The sequence below is a fragment of the Rhineura floridana genome, chromosome 3 (genome assembly GCF_030035675.1).
Source record: "Rhineura floridana isolate rRhiFlo1 chromosome 3, rRhiFlo1.hap2, whole genome shotgun sequence".
Lineage (NCBI taxonomy): Eukaryota > Metazoa > Chordata > Lepidosauria > Squamata > Rhineuridae > Rhineura > Rhineura floridana.
Window position 1 is genome coordinate 41,777,821 of NC_084482.1, and position 19,919 is coordinate 41,797,739.

At 43.4% G+C, this 19,919-nt stretch overlaps 1 protein-coding gene across 1 annotated transcript in view; it reads left to right on the forward strand.

Annotated features, from left to right (window-relative positions):
* Positions 1–1,259: 1,259 nt before the first annotated feature.
* Positions 1,260–19,919, forward strand: part of C3H17orf58 (chromosome 3 C17orf58 homolog) — a 29,417-nt gene continuing 10,757 nt past the window's right edge. The window contains 4 exon segments of the mRNA XM_061613358.1: positions 1,260–1,289; positions 6,376–6,694; positions 12,186–12,794; positions 17,425–17,505. Of these exon segments, the coding sequence (XP_061469342.1) occupies positions 1,260–1,289; positions 6,376–6,694; positions 12,186–12,794; positions 17,425–17,505 (1,039 nt within the window).

Consider the following 19,919-nt stretch of genomic DNA (forward strand, 5'->3'; position numbering starts at 1 on the left):
CACACATGGCTTTGGTCTACCTTCACAGACAGCAGCTTGGGAACAACAGCAATTGCAACCACACTTCCAGGCAGGGCTTGGAAAAGTTACTTTTTAAAACTACAGCTCCCATCAGCCCCAGCCAGCATGGCCACTGGATTGGACTGATGGGAGTTGTAGTTCAAAAAAGTAAATTTTCCAAGCTCTGCTTCCAGGTATGTGAATTCTCTTTTACCACTGTCAGGCAAGAAACAAACCATCATCCAACCAACAAGGTGCATCATCAGTGGGTTTAGGGGGGTTGAGCTGAGCTCATGGAACCACTGTTGTTACTTCTATGGATGTAAGGGAGTGAGGTTAAAGGTAAATGAAATGCAAATAGAAAAATAAAAAGAAAAGACAGTGATGATTTCCTAAATGCAATACCATGCCAACCACAACAAAATTCCTATGAATTAGGGAGAAAACTCAGCATCCCACAACCAGTCAGGATTCCTAACCAAAAACCAAAACTAAAAAAATCCTGGCAGCCAGTCAGCCAAGGTCACAGAAATCCCCATGCAGCACAACCTGACTCGGGGGCTGCAGTTAGTGCGGAATGCTGTGGCATGATTCCTGACATGAGTGAGACCCTATCAGCACATAATACCTCTCCTCTGAAATCTGCTCTGATTGTTGATTTGCTACAAGGCCAAGTTCAAGGTGTGCTGTCTATGTGACAGGTGCCACATAGTACTTGTTCTGCTCTTATAAGAAGTCAGTCCTTTAGTGTGGCAGCACCTACACTTTGGAACTCCCTGCCTATTGACATTAGGCAGACGCCTTCATTGTACTCTTCACCACCTGATAAAAACATGTTTGTTTAGGCAAGCCTACACAGGCAGGTAGAAGCCAGGACTGGCATCAAAGGGTGGCCAGGTCGGGCCTTGCCCAAGCTTCTGCAATCCTCGGCAGGTCAACTCCCAATCCTGCAGTAGATTGCAGAGACGGAACTCCCAGCTCCCCTTACAGACTGTGTGGGCCTGCTCAGGCCCTCCCGCTCCACCTATCCTCCCTTTCTGTGAATATGCTGCAGGTGCAGCTGCCATCAACCAAGATGGCAGCAGAGGCTTCTCTAAGGGGCTGATGCTCTTACCAACGTCTTGATTGATGGCAGGTATGTGCATGCATGCAGCATAGCGTGCATGCGTGCCATCAGCAAAGATGGCAGTGGGGGTATCAGTCCCTTAGAGAAGCCTCCGCTGCCATCTTGATTGATGGCAGCGACCTGTGCGCCCACCATGCAGGTCATTCACAGAAAAAGAGAAGAGGTAGGTGGAGTGGTCCCGCGTGGTATGTAGGGGGGCTGGGAGCAGGGCCCCCGGGACAGACTGGTGCTGGCCCTGCTAGAAGCTATTGTGTTTTTTATCTGTTTTGAACTCATTGTTGGTTTTATTATTTTGAATGTTTTTAAATACCTGTCTTTAACTGTTTTTGCTAATAATGTTATTGTTTTAATTCCTTCTGTAAACTGCTTTGAGACTTTTTACAATAAAACAGTATATAAATGTTGTAAATAAAATACATAAATAAATTTTGGAGTCACTGTGGCTCTTTGGTCTCTTTCCACTTTTAGGAACAAAAGACCTTGTACCAACTCAGGCCGTTTGATACCATCTAACTCAATACTGATGACATGAAGTAGCATTGACTATCCAGGATTCCATGCACTAGTCTTTTCCAGAAATTGAATTTTGGACCTTTGCATGCAAAGCATATGCCCTGCCACTGAGCTATAGCTTTTCCATTTTAAAAAAGTATCTTTTAAAATTATTCTTTTCAATTCACTAATGAATGCACAGCATACCTAGGGGAGATCCACACCATTCATGCATGTTTTCAGCCTGCTATGCTTAAACTACTCCACTTAAGGAAAGGTGGGCATGGTTAATTAAAAACATAGAGTACACCCAGAAATTTGCTAGAATATATTTCACCTCTCACTGTTTTATCTTGTGCAAATTGAGACACTCCTCATGTCCATTGGAAACTATTCTGCAGAATAATCAGTGCCATTATTCCACAATTGTTTTTGGAGTATTTTTAGTGTAAATTATGCAAAGTGTTGCTGTACTTCACATATTCACAGAAGCAAAAGAAAATGCTTCACTAAAATTGCAAAGTAAATCAAACATATTTAAAGTGACTATTTGAACTATATCATCTGTCTTAATATTGTTACTTCCTACCTGCTAAAATAAGATCAACACAGCACATGTCTTGTTTCTATTATTTGGGCTGATTGCAGGTGCCACCACTCACAATATGCTCAGAGACACATTACCAAATTTTTCCAAGCTACACAGGAAGTGGATTGGACTGTGAAAAACCAACCCAAATTGTGTTTGCATTTTGACAAATTTGTAGGACAGTACAATATCTCAAGGAGGAGGTCAGTGTGACGCCCTTCCCTGGCTCTCCCTGTCAGGTTCCTACCTGCGCGTGGCTACTGCCTGTCACTAGGCACCACCAGGGACTCCACCAGTCCGGACTGTCCTTTTTTATTGTTTCTCTCCCCGCTCTAGCACAGATCTCAACAGATCCCCCTGCTAGGCAACCACCAGTCACGTCCTAATACTAGTATTCCCAGAGACTCTGAATACTGGTATTGTTATTCTCTTCACCGCTGCCACCATTTGTTACAGTTTCCCTTCAGCCTTGGTCATTACCTTACCCTCCCTTCTGGTCTGTGAAACCCCAGCCAAGGATCAGGCCTTTGGTAAACCAAATTAAGTATTTATTAAAGATAACAAAGCTAACAAGATTAACAAGATTTCTTCTTAAGGCATATAAGCATATGGTTTTACTCAATACTAATCCGAACTCCACCCCCCTCCTTCTCCACTCTCTCCTGGTAAACCACTCTCTCAAACCCACCAAACAACCCACTCTTTCTCTTCTCCCCCCAGATTCCACTCTCACTCTTCCTTTTATACGTTCAGCCATTTTAAACACTCAGCCAATCATCGAGCATTCTACTGCCCATTCACTCCCCCTCCTCTTTCACTCCACTTACCATGTATCTTCTAAACAACCAACACTTACCATATATACATTAATATAGAAACATCACAGTCAGGTCTCCTGCTCCCCTGTGCTGCCTAATTTCCCTGCTTTTAAAAGTGATAGAAATATCTTTTGCCTATAGGTACACTGTTAAACCACAAGGTGTTTTTTTGCCTATTAGAGAATTTCTCTGCCTTTTAATTCAGGAGGTAAGAAAGGGGATCCTGTGCAAGTTTGCTGAAAATGGATTGATCATTTGCATGCTCATTGAGTTCAATTTGATTTACGCTTCTGCAATCAAGCTTAGCAGAGGTGAAACTGATCATGGAGGCGGAAGAGAAGAGGGAAGGCTGGAGTGGGCAGGGGAGGGGAAAGAAGGAAGAAGGGAGGGGAGGAAGAAGGGGAGAGGAGGGGAGAGGAGACGTGAAGAGGGGAGGGGCAGGAGAGAAAGGGGCAGGAGAGAAAGGGGAAGGAGAGGGGGTGGGGAAAGGCAGGTCTGATAATTTGCATGCTTATTGAGTTCAATGGGATTTACTCCCATGCAATTATGCTTAGGATAGGTGAAACTGACCATGGGGGAGGAGAAGGGGGAGGGGGAAGGAGGCTGAAGGAAAGGGGATGGAGGAGTAGGGAAGGGTAGGTTTGATCATTTGCATGCTTATTGACTTCAATGGGATTTACTCCCATGCAGTCATGCTTAGGTTAGGTAAAACTGACCATGGGGGAGAAGGAGAAGGGGGAGGGGAGGGCCAAAGAAAAGGAGAGGGAAGGGGCAAGGGGTGTTGGAATGTATGAGGTTCAACTCCAGCTTGGTGGGTTGAGGCTGCATGGCCCTCCTGCTAGACTGAAATGCAGAGGATGTTGATCCCAGTTCCTTCCCACCTTCCCAGTTCCTTCTTCTCTCTTGAGAGGGGAGCAGACATCTTTCCTTTGTCTCTCCCTCTCAACCAGCATGAGAGCTGCACTGGGACCAGTGCAGACTGCTCCAACATAGCTAGTTAGCTAGATATAGGACTCTTTCCTATCAAGCATGTACTTCCAGAATAAAGTAGTTCTTTCTTATTTTAAAGCTTAAAGTCTCTGTCTGACTAATTTGCAGGGAAGGTAGAATTTTAGCAAAGATTCAAACACACACACACAAGCTCGCTCAATACACTCCATTCCGCTATGCTACTCAATAGAATTCCGACAAGAGGGAGGGAGGGAGGGAGGAGAGGAAAGCAGGTTTGATCATTTGCATGCTTTTTGAATTCAGTAGGATTTACTTCTGTACAATCATACTTAGGATAGGTAAAGCTTACCTGGGGAAGGGGCAGAGAGGGGGATGGGGAGGAGGGGAAACAGATGGAGGGGAGGAGATTGGGTGGGTGGCCACTGAACAGAGGGAAGGCCCTTTCCAAAAGGAAAACATTGTGAACAATATTATTGTTTTTCCGGGTTTCTCCCTCCTACTGCAGGCACATATAGTCTCCCACCCAAATTTAAACCAAAGCTATCTGTGGTCACATCCACACCAGACCTTTATTTCACTTTAGACAGTCATGGCTTCCTCCAAAGAATTCTGGGAAGTGTAGTTTTTGAAGGGTACTGACAGGTGATAGGAGATGCCCTATTCCCCTCACAGAGCTACAATCCCCAGAGGAGAGGCTGACTGTTAAACCACTCTGGCCACTGGAACTCTTTCAGGGGATTAGGAGTCTCCTAACAACTCTCAGCACCCTTCACAAACTACACTTCCCAGGATTATTTGGGGGAAGCCATGACTGTTGAAAGTGAAATAAAGGTCAGGCTTGGGTGTGGTGCACTGATTAGCCAAGGCAAATAGCTGTGAGTCTGGCTTTTAGAACACTGACAGTTGGTTCTTACTGAGCATGCCCGATGCTGTAATAGACTTCAGTGTTAAATTTCTTAAATTAATTAAAAAGCAGCCATGCATTTTTTTAAACGGCAGAAGATGAATGTCAGAGTATGGGTCAAGGCCAGTAATAGGATTACAGGTACTCTGTAAACATGGCTGATTTTTAATTTCAACAAATTATGAGACAAGTGACAGAAAAACGTCTGACAGGTCTGGATTTTTTTCTCGTTTTACACTTTGAACACTGGATTCTCTCTGAGTGTTTTGTGTATCACCATGAAAACGTAAAAGGGTTGTTAAGCAAGTGTTTCTGAGTTCAGGACTATTAAGTTGTGTAAGGTTTTGTTTTGAAGCAGCAGAAAGGCACTCTTATGGCTGTATAATTAAAAACAATTTTATATATACAAATTTCAAATCAATACAGTTTGACATAAAGATGCCCACTTAAAAGTCTTGTTGAAAAAGGAAGGCCTTCAGTTAGTGCTGAAAAGACAAAAAAGGGGCATAGTTTATGTGTACCAGAAGAGAGTTCCAAGGTGTCACTACAATGAAGGCCTGATTCCTGTAACATATGTAACTGGCCTCTGAATAAAATGGTATCTGCTGGAGGCCCACTCTTGGAGATGGCAGTAACTGATTGGGTATATAAGGGATGAGATGATATTTTATGTCTCCCAGCCCCAAGTTGTATAGGGCTTTGTATACCAGCACCAATACCTTGAGCTTAGCTTGGTAGCTAATTGACAGCCAGTGCAATTCTTTCAGCAGCAATGTGACATGGTTGGCAACAGTCTGCCCTAGTGAGGAGTCGAGCCACTGTCTTTTCCCCTAATTGCAGCCCTACGTAACGGACCAACCTTAAGGACAGCCCCACATAGAGCACATTGCAGTAGGTCAGCTTGGAGGTTACCAGCACATGAATGACAGTATACTACCAGTTGAATTAATATTAACCTGTGTAAATTGTATGTAAGCAATACCTAGTCATGCTGTGATACAAATTCAAGCAAAACAGTATAAATAGAGCAACACAATCACTTGTACATAAGGACACAAGAAGAGCCCTGCTGGGTCAGACCAAACATCTATTGTATCCTGCATTCTGTTTCCAACAGTGGTTGGCTGGATGCCTGCAGAAAGTTCACACGAATCCCAGAGCCCATAGCTATTGTTGGCCTGCAGCTTCTGTTTTTCAGGGGTATACTGCCTCTGAACATGGAGGCTCTATTAAGCTATCATTAGTAACAGCTGTTGATAATGTACCATCCATTCATTTGTGTAATCAACCATGGGGTGAGGAGGGGGAAACTAGTGGGACTATGTGCACACTCTTGCCAAGGGTGTTAGGCAAGAGTATTTCTTTTTCAAGCAAAGATCTCTTCAAATGGATCTGATTTCTACGCTGGGAGAGAATACATTTCAAACAGAGCTGGAGAAGTCGGTGGGATGTCTTTTTCTTGCAGGAAGCGAAGAAATTGCCTTGATTCTTTCAGATCCTTGCTGCCAGCAGTTGGGCAGGGCGGGAGGCTGGGGAGAGAGGTAATGTCCCTTTTCAAAAGTGGCAGAGCAACAGCTTGGTCTTGCTCCAGTGGTTTGGCCAGTGACCGATTCCGTTTCCCCTAAGGATGCCTCTCATTAGCATGAACAGGGGGAAGGGCCAAAAAGAGAGAGAGAGAGAGAGAGAGAGAGAGAGAGAGAGAGAGAGAGACTCGAGTTCATTTTTAGTTTGGAAAAATATTTCCTTTACAATGACATCTAAAAGTCTCTGGCTCCTGTGCTTCGCCTTGGCCTTCTCCCTCAGCTCTGGAGCAGGTAGGTTTGCCCGCAGCAGTCTAAGGTAAGACGAGAAGACACTTTTGCTGAGCTCAAGCTGTCAGTCTCTCGTCCTGCCGAACTGTTGCCTTCACCAGCTGCATTTAGTGACTCGCCTCACAGAGCCTCGGGAAGGAACCTTTGAGCCTGCCTATCCCCTCAGCCCAGAGGTATTTGTAGAGGGGTGTGGGGGGGATGTGTGTTTGTCTTTACAGATGTTGACTAAAAAGCAGGCAGCCCAGTAGCAGCAGATGCGGGGACTCCCACGTTTCCCCGGCTGTTTTCTCTTGCGCGGGAAGACTTCTCAGGTGCTTGCTTTCTTGCTCGCTCCTAGCTTGCCACCTGCCCTGAAAGACAACAGAGACACACGGGCACGGCGACATGTGGGTACACAGATGCCGGAGAGGCGAAAAATCCCGATGTCAGCCTTCCTCCCTAGCATATATATACATCGATAAAAAGGTCCTAGTGGACCTTCAGTGGCGTCGCAATCCGACAGCTGAGAGAGGACGTAGACGTCGGGAGGACTAGATCACGGCGTGCGGCGGGGGGGGCAGGGAGAAAGGAGGGAGGCGAGACAAGGTATGCAGCTGGCGACAGTATCAGCCTTTGGGGGACTATTGACCGTTGCTCCTCAGTCGTGCAAAACGACTGATGAGATCGTGCGATGAAGCCTAAGCTCCAGAGATAGGAGAGGCAAAAAGAAGAGACAAGGAAACAGAAAGCAAGGCAGAGCTTGGAAAAGGGTTAGCTTGATGCCTTTCATAGGAAGCTGCACTGACTGGCAGCTGCTCTCCGGAGTTTCGGACGTGGGATTTTTCTCAGATGCTGGGGACTTCAACCTGGGACCTGCTGCATACAAAACAGGTGCTTTCCCACCAAGTTACAGGCACTTTCCCAAGCTTGCCTGAGGTTTCAAATCTCCCCCCTGTAGGGTTTTCAATTCTGCATTTCAATGGATAAGTAATGTGACAAAATAACTTTCTTAATATGTGAAAGTTTTTGTTTTGAGTGAGAGGAGAAAAAGAAATCTGAAATCTACTTCATACTGATGGTGGAAGTTTGGCCTCTCCTGTGCTTGCCCTATGCATACCTCCTGGGGAGTAAGCCCCACTGAACTCAGCAGAACTTATATTTGAGTAAATAATGCATAAAGTTGTATTACAAGTAATCTAAATGTATTTTATTATTAACATTATTCACACATCCAGATAACCCCCCTGCTGTTTTTTTAATATAAATATTTATTACACAGCTTTGGGATTATTTTAATAAGCACTTTTGGAAAGCTTTTAGATAAATAAAATGTGTGATCCCAAACTGAGAAGGACTATACATTGCACACTTGGGGCAGTCCTGCACTGCATATTTGTTTATTTGTTAGATTTATATCCTGCCTTTCTTTCATCAAGGAATCCAAGCTGGTATACATGCGGTTCCCAGGGATCTCCCATCCAGGGATTGACCAGACCCAGACATCCTTAGCTTCTGCAAGGTGGTGGACTCATGTGACTTCAGACCATAGCCTCAAACCAGAAAGTTTATCACATTGTGTTATGCAGGTGCTACAACAGAAAATGTTCCTAACTATTGTAGCATTCACATATCTAGGGGCAGTTCCTGAAAAAGAACCCTGGAGATTCAGAGTAGTGTAAAGCAGGATGCCTGTATTTCATTCCTACTGGCCACAAGTCATTAGCTAGAGCAAATTAGGCAAAGTAATCCTTTGCAGGAGAAGGAAAGAGTCGCCAACAGAAATATCCAAATTTGTGTCACTCGATTTATTAATCTTTTATCCTGTCTCTCCCCGAAGGATCTCTATTTTCCCAATTTGCTCCTCCCACAACAATCTTAAGTTAAATCAAGAAAGATATATGCTAAAGCTCACAGAGTGAGATTTCTGGATGAGCAGGAATCATTTAAACAACATGGCTACCCCCAAAGAATCCTGGGAACTATAGTTTGTGAATGGTGATGTAAACTACAGTTCCCAGGATTCTTTGGGGAAAGCCCTGACTGTTAAAGTGCTACAAATGTGCTTTAAATGTATGCTGTGGATGTGACCTAGGTCCCTCTCCACTTTTAAGACCAATGTCCTAGCCACTACAAAACACTGGCTTGTGAATTTTTTTTCTGACCTTTCTTTTTTGGGCAAGATATCTGATTTATTCAAGTCCCTTAACAAAACCTTGGGGTGCACACATGTAACCCTGAGCTTTCCCTTTACACTGCAGTTGGCCTTGGTCTAATGGGCATATGGATACATACAGGGCTACCCCTAGGATAAATAGCACCTTGGGCAACGAGTGCCTTTGGGGCCCCTCCCCAGTCAGTTTTGCAGGGCCACCCAGCTGGGGTTTATGGGCCCCAGTGTAGGTGTGATGTTGAGGGCTCTGCTGCTGCCCCCTACAAGAACCCATCCATGTGTATGCAAAGCTGCAGGCCACACCTGAGAATGACTGCATGCACAGGCTACATGAGAGAATTCTCACCTGCAGCTCTTCCTTACCCTGGGATCAAGCAGAATGACAGGTGTGCTTCATTGTTTCTTAGATGGAGATAAGGGAATAGGAATTGGGTTGTGTTTCTCCTGAGTTCCTCCTCTAAATTCCAAAGCCTTTCTGGGCTGAGTCTCACAAGTCTTTTGGGTCTTGTCTGTGGCTGGCTTTCCCCACTACTCACTCACAAAGGATTCTTCCTGGCCTCACACCACTATTATGCCTCTTCCTTTCATATTCTGAGAAGTGGTAATATATGATGCAACACAGCAGAACTATCATGGTTTTTTTTAATTATTTGTAGCAGCTCCTATCTTTTAAGTAAGCATTATCTATTTTAGAATATCCAATAATTTTATCTTTAAAAATAATAAAGAAAAGTGATAAGTAATAAAAGTATCCAGCTGACCTCTCACAGCTTACGACTTATTTTTTATTATTTATATGGTGCTTATATTGTTTATAGTATTTGAAGTGCTAAGTGCTAGGTAATGTTGCCTCAAAGTAAATCTGTGTGCCACTGATTTTTACCTAGTGCAACTGATATAGAAGTGGAAAAAGAGACATACTTTAAATCTAATTGAAGGAAGATAATTTTTGTAGTTAGTACCTAAACCCACAGAACATTAAAAAAGGATTACAGACACTTGCTCTTGCCACCCTAAATCACTGTAGACAGAACATTAAAAAAACGCAGCCACTGAGCTCAGCTTGGCACCCCCCTTTAGTTCAGCACCCCAGGCAACTGCCCAGCTCATCCACCCCTAAGGTTGGTCCTGGATACACAGCTCCACTATAGTAGATAAGGCACCTGAGAACGCATGGAGAGGAACCTTCTCTCAAGAAACTTTAACATAGGCAATGTCATCTGATAAAAACATGGGGTCATTACATGACAATCTATCCTTTTGAATCACATGATAAGAGTGATGGCCTCAAACACAGAAACAAAGGGTCTGCTCAATCAATTAGAAATAATAAGGGGGGAGGGGAACAGAAGGGAGCATGGCTGGACAGAGAAGCCACCACTTGCCCTACACTCAGCAGAGATTTCCTCTCCCTTCATGCCATGTTCTGCCTTCACAGGCGGTTATCAAACAATCTTTACTCTCACCAGCTGTGGTCATGGGAAAGAGACATGTAAATGATGAAGTCAACAGTCGGGAGACTTCAGAACTGGAGGTAAACCAGCAGTCAACAATGGGAGATGCAAACAGACCATGTTTGTTTTTCTCTCTCTCTCTCTCCAATCTAAGTCTAAGGTGGGAAAGAAGAGCTGGAATAACGTAACAGCCCACAAATGGTGCTCCTGCCAGGGAAAAAGCTCAGTCTCCACGTAATTGGTGTAAAATCAGGTCTGGAAAGTTTCCTGCTTTGTGCTGCCAGCCTGCTGCAGTAACAAAATGCAACTGATAGCTCATCATCGTTCTTTTAGCTTTCATTAGTAAAGGCCAAATCTCTCTTACATGCTTCCTCCTACTTACCTTTACTACTAACGCACAGGCTGCCTGCTATTATGATTATGTAAATTAAAAACAAAAACAAAATGAACAGCTACTTATCTACATGGGAAGGTTAGTTAAATTATTATTAATATGTTTAAACGGAGAGTAACCTTGACTGAGGAGAAATCAAGCTGAAAAAGATACAAATTATAGTTTTAAAGACTAAAAATCTTAGAAATATTTGCTGAAAATGCAATTTTAAGCATTCTTACTCAGAAGTTAATCTAAGCAATGAATGGGACTCTTGAACAAACACAATTAGGATCAGATTATAATTTGTAACAAAAGGCAGCCAAACCTTAAAGTTCTTTTTACAGGGATCTTAGTCAATTGCCTTTTGCATTTTGGGGATCTAAATCTTAGGCTGAATGATTATTAATTAATATGCAGAGCTGGTGACAGGCCTTAAGGAGAGCAGATGACATTGTCAACAAGGCTTCCTGTGGATGGGAAAATCAAATAGCCATGTTTGTCAGGGACTTTTAAACAATCAGACCAGGATGCAATGTGAACCCTGCTCCCCGGATGCTCCCTGGACATTCAGTATTCTTTTTTTAGAGAGGGGTTTGTTTATAAATTGTGCTTTTAATTTGTTACAAAAACAGTAAAAAAAATGCTAGGCCTTCAGGCTTCCGCTTACAGCTGCAAAATACTGTGTTGCAGTGCTGAGGTCTCAGCTGGAAAGATGCTAGCCTAGCCCTAGCCCAACAAGTTTACCACTGTAGCAACTTAGGCTTGCTCTAAAGCAGCCTTCCCAAGTCCTGGGTCCCTCGATACACAACAGCTTCCATCATCCCTGAGCATTGGCTATGCTGGCTGGGGATGATGGTGTTGGAGTCCAACAACTTCTGGCGACCCAAGGTTTGAGAAGATTGCTTTAGGTGGTACAAATATAGCCTAACACAGCTGAGTTGCTTCGTTGGCATTAATTAAATAGGGTCATGTTCTAGAAACCAGACGCTGACAAAAACCAATTCAAGGCCACTCTGATGCAGCAACATCAGCTGCTACTCAGTACTGTTCTTCCAGTATGTCCCTGACCTAGATATGCATAACACATAGATGAGGAGAAAGAAAGGGCAGGATAGGAAGTGGCCCATCAGCTGCTTATGATTTGTTTGCTTGGCATGTACTGGATCTTTCAGGTCCATCAGGGGCACATAAACCACGGCAACGGTGACATTGTGTTATGTTATTGCTGTTCCAACTCAAATGCTTTAAGGCAGTTAACAAATGGGAAAGGGATCAGGGAAGTCCCACAGTCCAAAGCACAAACTTCCATAAATCCCCTTTCCATCCCATCTGCCACAGACTTTGACCACCATAAGGAAACTTAAATAAATACAGTCTTACTTCTCTGCCACACTATGTTACGGGCTGGCCTTAGGAGGAAATGGTGGATGCCCCATGCTCATGGAATCCCTCCGTGAGCCTGTATCTTGGGTGACTTCTCTAATCGCATATTAATCTCTTTCTCTCTGACTACAGGTCCACTGACATATGTGGGAAACTCCATCCAGCTATTCAGCAAAGATGTTTATGGGTCAGTGGAATCCACACCCAGCCAGAGTAAGTCTCTACTAAGAGGTATCAGCACTGAGGACCAGCCACTGCCTCCAGGCGACTTGCAAAAGGTGAAAGCAGAACATGCACACCTGCTGTCTTTGAACAAAAAGAAAAAGGTCAAATATTCAGCAGTGAACCATACAGGTTTAAGGAAGCAGCCTGTCCAGCTTGTTAAAGGCCTCCCTTCTGAGAGCCACCGGGAAGGTGTTCTTCCTGCCACTTACTTCAGTCATACAAACCGAATGCACACTGATAGGCTCCAACTGAAAGCTGCCAATAGCATCTCAGCCTACCATCATTCCCCTGCCTATTCCCATCATCAAGGCAAATTGCTGGCAGAAGCACACACTTTCAAAAACACAGGGTCAAACACTGGGCAACGCTCCGCCAATTTGGACCACCTCAACCGACCTGGCAAGATAAATCCTTACTACAAACTCAGCAATTCGCTCAGGAATGCCACTGATCCTTCCCAGCTCACAAACCAACAGACATTGAGCCTGCTGTATCACTTCAGTGTCTTAAAGAATGGTAAGGAAGCAGTGCTGCTGTGTTCATCTTGATCCCATTTATAGATTCATGATTTTAGGCTGCAACCATAAACATACACAAACATTAATGCTTTACAGTTGCCACAGCAGCAAGTATAGTAACTGCTTACTTCCTGCTTTAGATTACAAAACAGCTGCATGAACCCAGTACAAATCCAATTGTCTGCCACATTAATTTATTTAAGGTCAACTTTAAACCCATTTTAAAGATCTTCCGTGGCACAGAGTGGTAAGCGGCAGTAATGCAGCCGAAAGCTCTGCTCACGGCCGGAGTTTGATTCCAACGGGAGGAAGTCAAATCTCCGGTAAAAGGGGTTGAGGTCCACTCAGCCTTCCATCCATCCGTGGTCAGTAAAATGAGTACCTGGCATATCCTGGGGGGTAAAGAAAGGCCGGGGAAGGAACTGGCAATCCCACCCCACATATACGGTCTGCCTAGTAAACGTCGCTAGACATCACCCTAAGAGTCAGAAACGACTCGCACTAAAGTGCGGGGACACCTTTACCTTTTTAAACCCATTTATTTTTGCTGGCCTTTGGGGCATAACAGGAGTGGTCCTATTTGCCTGTCTACTTTGACTAAAATGGTTTCTGTTCCAGTGTCTTGAGTACTACTAATCATCATATGTTATTATTTTTAGTTTTAATTTTGCTTTTATGCTGTATTTTATTACTGTTTTTAGCAAGAAATAAATACAAGAAATAATAACAACCACTTTGCAATTTTAAAAATAATTCCTATTAGTATTGCGTTCCTGCACAAACAGTTTATCAGGTGGATAGATCACCCTCAATAATTTAGCAGGTTTTTTTAAAAAAAAAACTATTCTGCTAAGGTGTTCTCCATTATATGAAGATCCATGAGCCCTCCAAATAGTGGACACCTCTGCCTCAACTTGTCCTGCAAAGCAGCCTTTTCCCCCTCTCATGTGGCACCGTGGTAAGATCTTCAAGCACAGCAACCAGGATACTCCCTCCTGTTTCCTGAGCACCAAGACCTTCTTACAATAGCGTTACATCACAGAGAGAAGGTGTTACATCACAGGCTCCTTTGCAAGATAAGTGGATATTTTCCCTCCCTATCACAGTGCTGGGCTGAGTAAAGTTTCCCTTTTCTTAGTGCAATGCTGAGTGGGGAACACTGCTTTCATGCCATCAGAGTGCTGCTTCCATGCCATCAGAACCTCTCCTCTCCACCCAGTCCAGTGCTACAGGAAATCCCTTCCCCCAGTTCCACTGCTGATGTGTGTGTTGTATGTATGGTGAGCACATGCATGTATGCAAGAGAGTATAGTCACCACTGGCATAGAGCCTTCTGTGGGCTGGCCAGTCCTCAATTCATCCCTTGGGCCAAGAAAGCCACTCTTACTGTTAAAGCTCATTAGACATTTGTGGGAACTGACACAGGCACACCTGGTGCTGAAGCTGGGAGAGAAACAATTGGTATGGATAGTCCAGGTAGCAGTGGCTGATATCTAGTCAGAAGTGCCCAGTATGGACAGAGCAAGAACTGGAAATTGAAATGTAGCAAAGACAAGGAATTTGGGGTGATACATACTATGTTTTTTCGCTTTGGTGTGGGACTAATGTCAGCAGTTGTTGATAGAACTGAGGAATTGTTATGGCCCCATTCTCCAGGTTCTTGAAGAGATCTCAGAAGTGTGCTTGGGAGCTAATTGCTTGAAATGAGGTCTTGCACCAGGACTAGAAGTGGTAGAAGGAGCTACTAAAGAGCATATGTTGGAGAGCTTTTGGAATAGTTGGAAGAAGCAAGAATGAACTAAGTTTTCTCCTCATTTATAGCCAGGGGCTCCAAGACCTAGTCTGAGATGATGGTGCTAGTTCTTTCTCTCACAAAGCCCTCAGCCTAGCTGAATTGTTCTACTGTGCTTCTTTGGTTAATTTTAGGCAGACGCCTACCTCATGCTTCTCTCCAAGACAATTAAATAATGGTAAGGAAGGAAGGGCGGGATATAAATATAATAAATAAATAAATAAATAATGCCAGTCTATGGCGGAGAATGTAAACCCCCTCCCCATTGTGACACTTTCTAAAAAGATACCAAATATGTCGTAGAAGTGTGAGGGACAAAAATGAGGGAGGGGACCCAACAACAACAACAGGTCAGGGTCCAACTTAGTTAAGAACTGAAAAAGTCCCTATTTAAATAAAAAGGTGTGAAACTCATTGTGAAAGAAATCTGCATAGAATGTTCCCTGAGATGCTGTTACTGCAGTAGTCAGAACAGAATGGGCCTGTACCTTTCAAGGAATGAGTGGGAGGAGCTAAGAGCGCCAGCTCCCTGGCTAGAGTTCCAGAATATTCCTGGAGTTGGCTCCAGCCACTGAACCCATTATGGGATTGCAGAGGTAGAAAGTCAGGAAGAAATGCTGTACATGCACCTGTGCTTTGACCCACTTATATGCCAACTGAATTTTATTAAAACATCCAATTGAAGGACATTTACATGAACAAGTGCAAAAGTCCCTGGAAGCTGCTAGACCATAAGATACCATAAGACTTGAACACAGCCAACTAAGATGGCTTCAAAAGGTCTGAGAGAGAATGAAATTGGTAGGATTGACAATATATCAATAGAGTGCTAGTAACATCCAGTGAATGAAAGAAAATCAGAAAAACTAGTTGTTCAATACATTATGACACAATATTTGTTTCAAGATAAAAGAGTATTGCAAAGTGCAAGCTTTATATAAAATATAGTCATAGTACCAAAATTCAGCCCAGGTGTGCTGAGTGCAGTAGACACATCAGATCTCTTGCACAAACCTTCACCTCCTAAAGAAAATGTAGCAAGTGCCTATACACATCAGTATGTAACATACCAAGCCCTGATGTAGATCCAGTTAGGCACAAATGGAACAAAGTATTAGAAGCCCGCCTAACACCTGCACAATAGGATAAAGCCCTATGCAGTATTAAACTATTAGGCTGAGGTTAATCCAACAGAAAATACTCCCCTGGCAGCATGCCTTAAGTACAGGGGCATTAAACCCAAGCACAACTGCTGGAGATGCAAGCAGCCACAAGCAAATCTAATCCACCTACTATGGAACTGCCCAGTAATTAAAACCCTTCTAGAAGGAAGTACAGGCTAGAACGAGCTTGGTTCTGGACAAAACCCTCTTAATAGGAAACACCAACATAGTAATTGACTACATCCCTGCCTGGTGGAGATTATCAAAAGGACAGGAAGGATGGTCCCACCAAGCCATTCTGATGGCAACATGAATAATCCTTCAACATTGGAAAAGCTGGGCCACACCAAGCACAGAAAACTGGATACAACATCTTTAGCAACTAACAGCCTATGAGGAAATTCTGCTCCAAAAACTATATAAAAAAAAAAAACTTCCAAGAGATTTGGAATACATTCCTGGGACTCTCAGAAGTGGGAGGCACAATGCACTGTAGGGGTGGACACTTCTCCAACCCAACAGTTCTTAATCTGTGACTCCAGCAGAACAGTGACATTCATTTACCGTAACACTTCTCTGAGCATGTGAACCTGAATGCTACACAACATGCCAAACAACTGAACATCAGGAAAAAAAGGGGGGGCATGAGGGCAGAGAGAGGAAGGGGGGCTGGGAGGTAATAAGGGACTATACTGTTTTTATTGTAACAATGTGAAAACCCTAATAAACTATACATAGAAAAAAATAGTCATAGTAGTTTGTTGTTATATGGCTCCAAGTAGATGACTTCTCCCCTAAAATGTCTTTTTGCCGTAAGAAAGTTATTCTGGCTTGGATCCTGACTTTTTCTCTGTTAATGGAACAGAGTTCCATGTTCATGGTATGGGGTTCTTTCTCCTCACCTTTCCCTCTACAGCCCCCCGCTTGTAGTTCTGGTCCTCGGGGTTAGGGGTGCCATTGGAATGGAGAGGGATGTCGTGGAAGGGGCTGTGGGTGGTGGAAATCGTTCCCCTCTTATGTGAATGAATGGAGGAGCAACTTGAGACCTCAGAATCACGTATAACTGTGTAATTCAAGACATTAAGAAAGGGAAGGGAGATGGAGAGAAACCAGAATTACACAATGATTATTAGTTTATAAGTAAATTAAATACATAGATTTAGCAGTTAATAATAGTTTAAAGTTTATGAACAAAGCCTATACTTGGCTTTCATCCTTTTGATTGTACTGTTACATTCTTGCACATGCGAGAGTATTATAAGCATTGAAGAGTCACAATTTTTCCCCTCAGTAAAAACTTAGGCAGTACAAACCACTGTAGTGATTTGGAAAATGTTTTCTACTATGCTGAAGAAGCCATTGACAGTCTTAGTATCTTTCAGTTCATTTTTGAACCAAAATTTCCCTAGTTTGTTAGATCTGTTGAGCATGGATGGAGGCAAAGGGTAAATTGTTGTAAAAGCCATATCAGGCCAATATCCTCACAGTGCAGCTACAGCAGGAAGCTTGGTGGCTGCTAGAACATACTGAGAAAAACGAATGCATTTTGAGTCACTAATATATTGATCTGTTCCGCTGCTTAATCACTATTAATTTTTATGGTGGGTTCCACCCCTTCTTTGAATCTGTGCAGCTTTAACTCCCAGCCAATTTGGTTCTTGTCCTTGCTCTAGATGCTGACACGACAGAGGTGTGCCTGACTGATTGCAGAACGGAACGCGAGGAGATGGAGGCCTTCTGTAGCAGCGAATTTGGTAAGATCACCCAGATCAAACTAAGTTGGGTAAAGCATAAGTTATTCATTCATTGGCGATCACTCGTGGCCGAGTAAGATTGTCTTCCAAGATAAGGTCGTTAACAGTGGGACCGTAAGTGACTGTGGAGGCCAATTCTGGATCCACACAGCCTCCCACAGTGAGGACATAGGTTTCCAGATGGAAGATGGACGCAATGAGGATTTGTTTGACATGCCTTCCGCTTAGCTCGTTTGTCCCGTTCGCCCTGTATTCGTGCTTCTTCAAAGTCCACAGCACCTTTGACAATAGCCAACCTCCATTTGGGACGTTCATGGGCCAAGACTTCCCAGTTCTCGATGTTCATGTTACATTTTTTTAGATATGCTTTAAGAACATCTTTAAACCTCTTTTGTTGTCCACCGATGTTCCATTTTCCATCCTTCATTTGGGAGTAAAGTAGCTGCTTTGGAAGACGGTGATCAGGCATTCAAACAACATGGCCAGTCCAGCGAAGTTGATGTTGAAAAATCATTGTTTCAACACTGGTGGTCTTTGCTTCTTCCAAAATGCTAACATTAGTCCGTCTGTCTTCCCAAGTAATTTGCAGAATTTTCCGGATGCAGCGTTGGTGGAATCTTTCAAGAAGTTGGGAGTAGCATTTATAAATGGTCCATGTTTCACAGGCATACAGTAAGGTGGGTAGTACAATGGCTTTGCAAATAAGCATTTTGGTCTCTCTGTAAATATCCCAATCCTTGAACGCTCTATGCTTCATTCGGGAGAATGCAGCACTCGCAGAGCTCACACGATGTTGAATTTCATCATCAATGTCAGCTTTTACAGAGAGATGGCTGCCAAGATAGGGGAAGTGATCAACGTTCTCCAACGTCATATCATTAAGCTGGATTGATGGTGCTACAGGGGGGACTAGTTCGCACCTGTTGATTAAGCACTTTGGTTTTTTTAATATTGAGAGCCCAAGCTTTCCATATGCTTCTGTGAAGACATTTAGGATACTTTGAAGATCTTTCTCTGAATGTGCAGAGACTACATTATCATTGGCATATTGAAGTTCTATGACAGAGGTTGACATTACCTTACTTTTTGCTTTCAGCCTACTGAGATTAAAAAGCTTTCCATCTGTTCGATATATGATTTCCACGCCAGTAGGAAGTTTCCCCTCAATAAGGTGTAGAATCATAGCAATAAAGATAGCAAATAAGGTAGGAGCTATGACGCATCCGTTGTACGCCTGATCTGACTCTGAATGGATCACTCTGAAAGCCATTGTTGTCCAAAATTGTTGCTGTCATGTTGTCATGAAGGAGTCACAAAATATTCACAAATTTATCAAGGCATACAGTTTTCAGAAGGATGGTCCAAAGAGCAGATTGATTCACAGTGTCAAAGGCCTTAGTCAAATCAATAAACGCCGTATATAAAGGTTGATTCTGCTCCCTGCATTTTTCTTGAAGCTGTCGTGCAGTGAAGATCATGTCCACTGTTCCTCTGGAAGGGCAGAAACCATTTTGAGATTTGGGGGGGACATCCTCTGAGATCAGCAGGTGGTGATTTGCGAGGATCCTTGCAAGGATTTTACCTGCGATAGCAAGAAGGGAAATACAGGTATATGTCGCTTCACTTAACGTCGCCTCGCTATAACGTACACGCTCCATACGTCCTCATACCCTGCTTAATGTTCGTGCACTTCGCAATAACGTACACTTTATTGGCATGACGCCGCTGCCATCTAGTGGTTATTGCGTGCAGTACAAGTGAAGACAATTGCTTCACTTAAAGTTTATTTTCACTTAAAATATACTCTCCGGTCCCATTGCAAACGTTAAAGCCTGTACCTCGATAGTTCCCACAATCTGTTCTATCACCCTTCTTAAAAAGGGTGATAATTATGGCATCCCTAAAGTCTTCCGGGATCTCCTCTCTCATCCAGATTTTTTCGATGAGCTTATGAAGCTGTTGTGTAAGTTCAGGCCCACCTTCTTTAAAGGCTTCAGCAGGAATCCCATCAGGTCCACTAACTTTGTTGTTCTTCATTTGATTGATGGCTTTGCTGACTTGATCCAAATTATGGGATACTGCAAGCTCATCTCTAGTTTGTTGTTGTGGAATTTGCGAGAAGACCTCATCAGCCACAATAGAGTTATGATTAAGGAGTTCCTGTTAACGCTCTTTCCAGCGCAGTGCAATAGACTCTTTATCCTTAAGAAGTTTGCTACCATCTATTGAATGTAAGGGATTTGTACCGTAATTTGTTGGTCCATAGATGGCCTTTGTGGCATTAAAAAAGCCCCATGCATCGTGAGCATCTGCAAAGTGCTGGACTTCTTGAGCTTTCTTTATCCACCAGGTGTTCTTAAGTTCTGTAGTTCTTCTTCGGACCTCAGCCTTTGCACTGGCATAGATATTTTTCT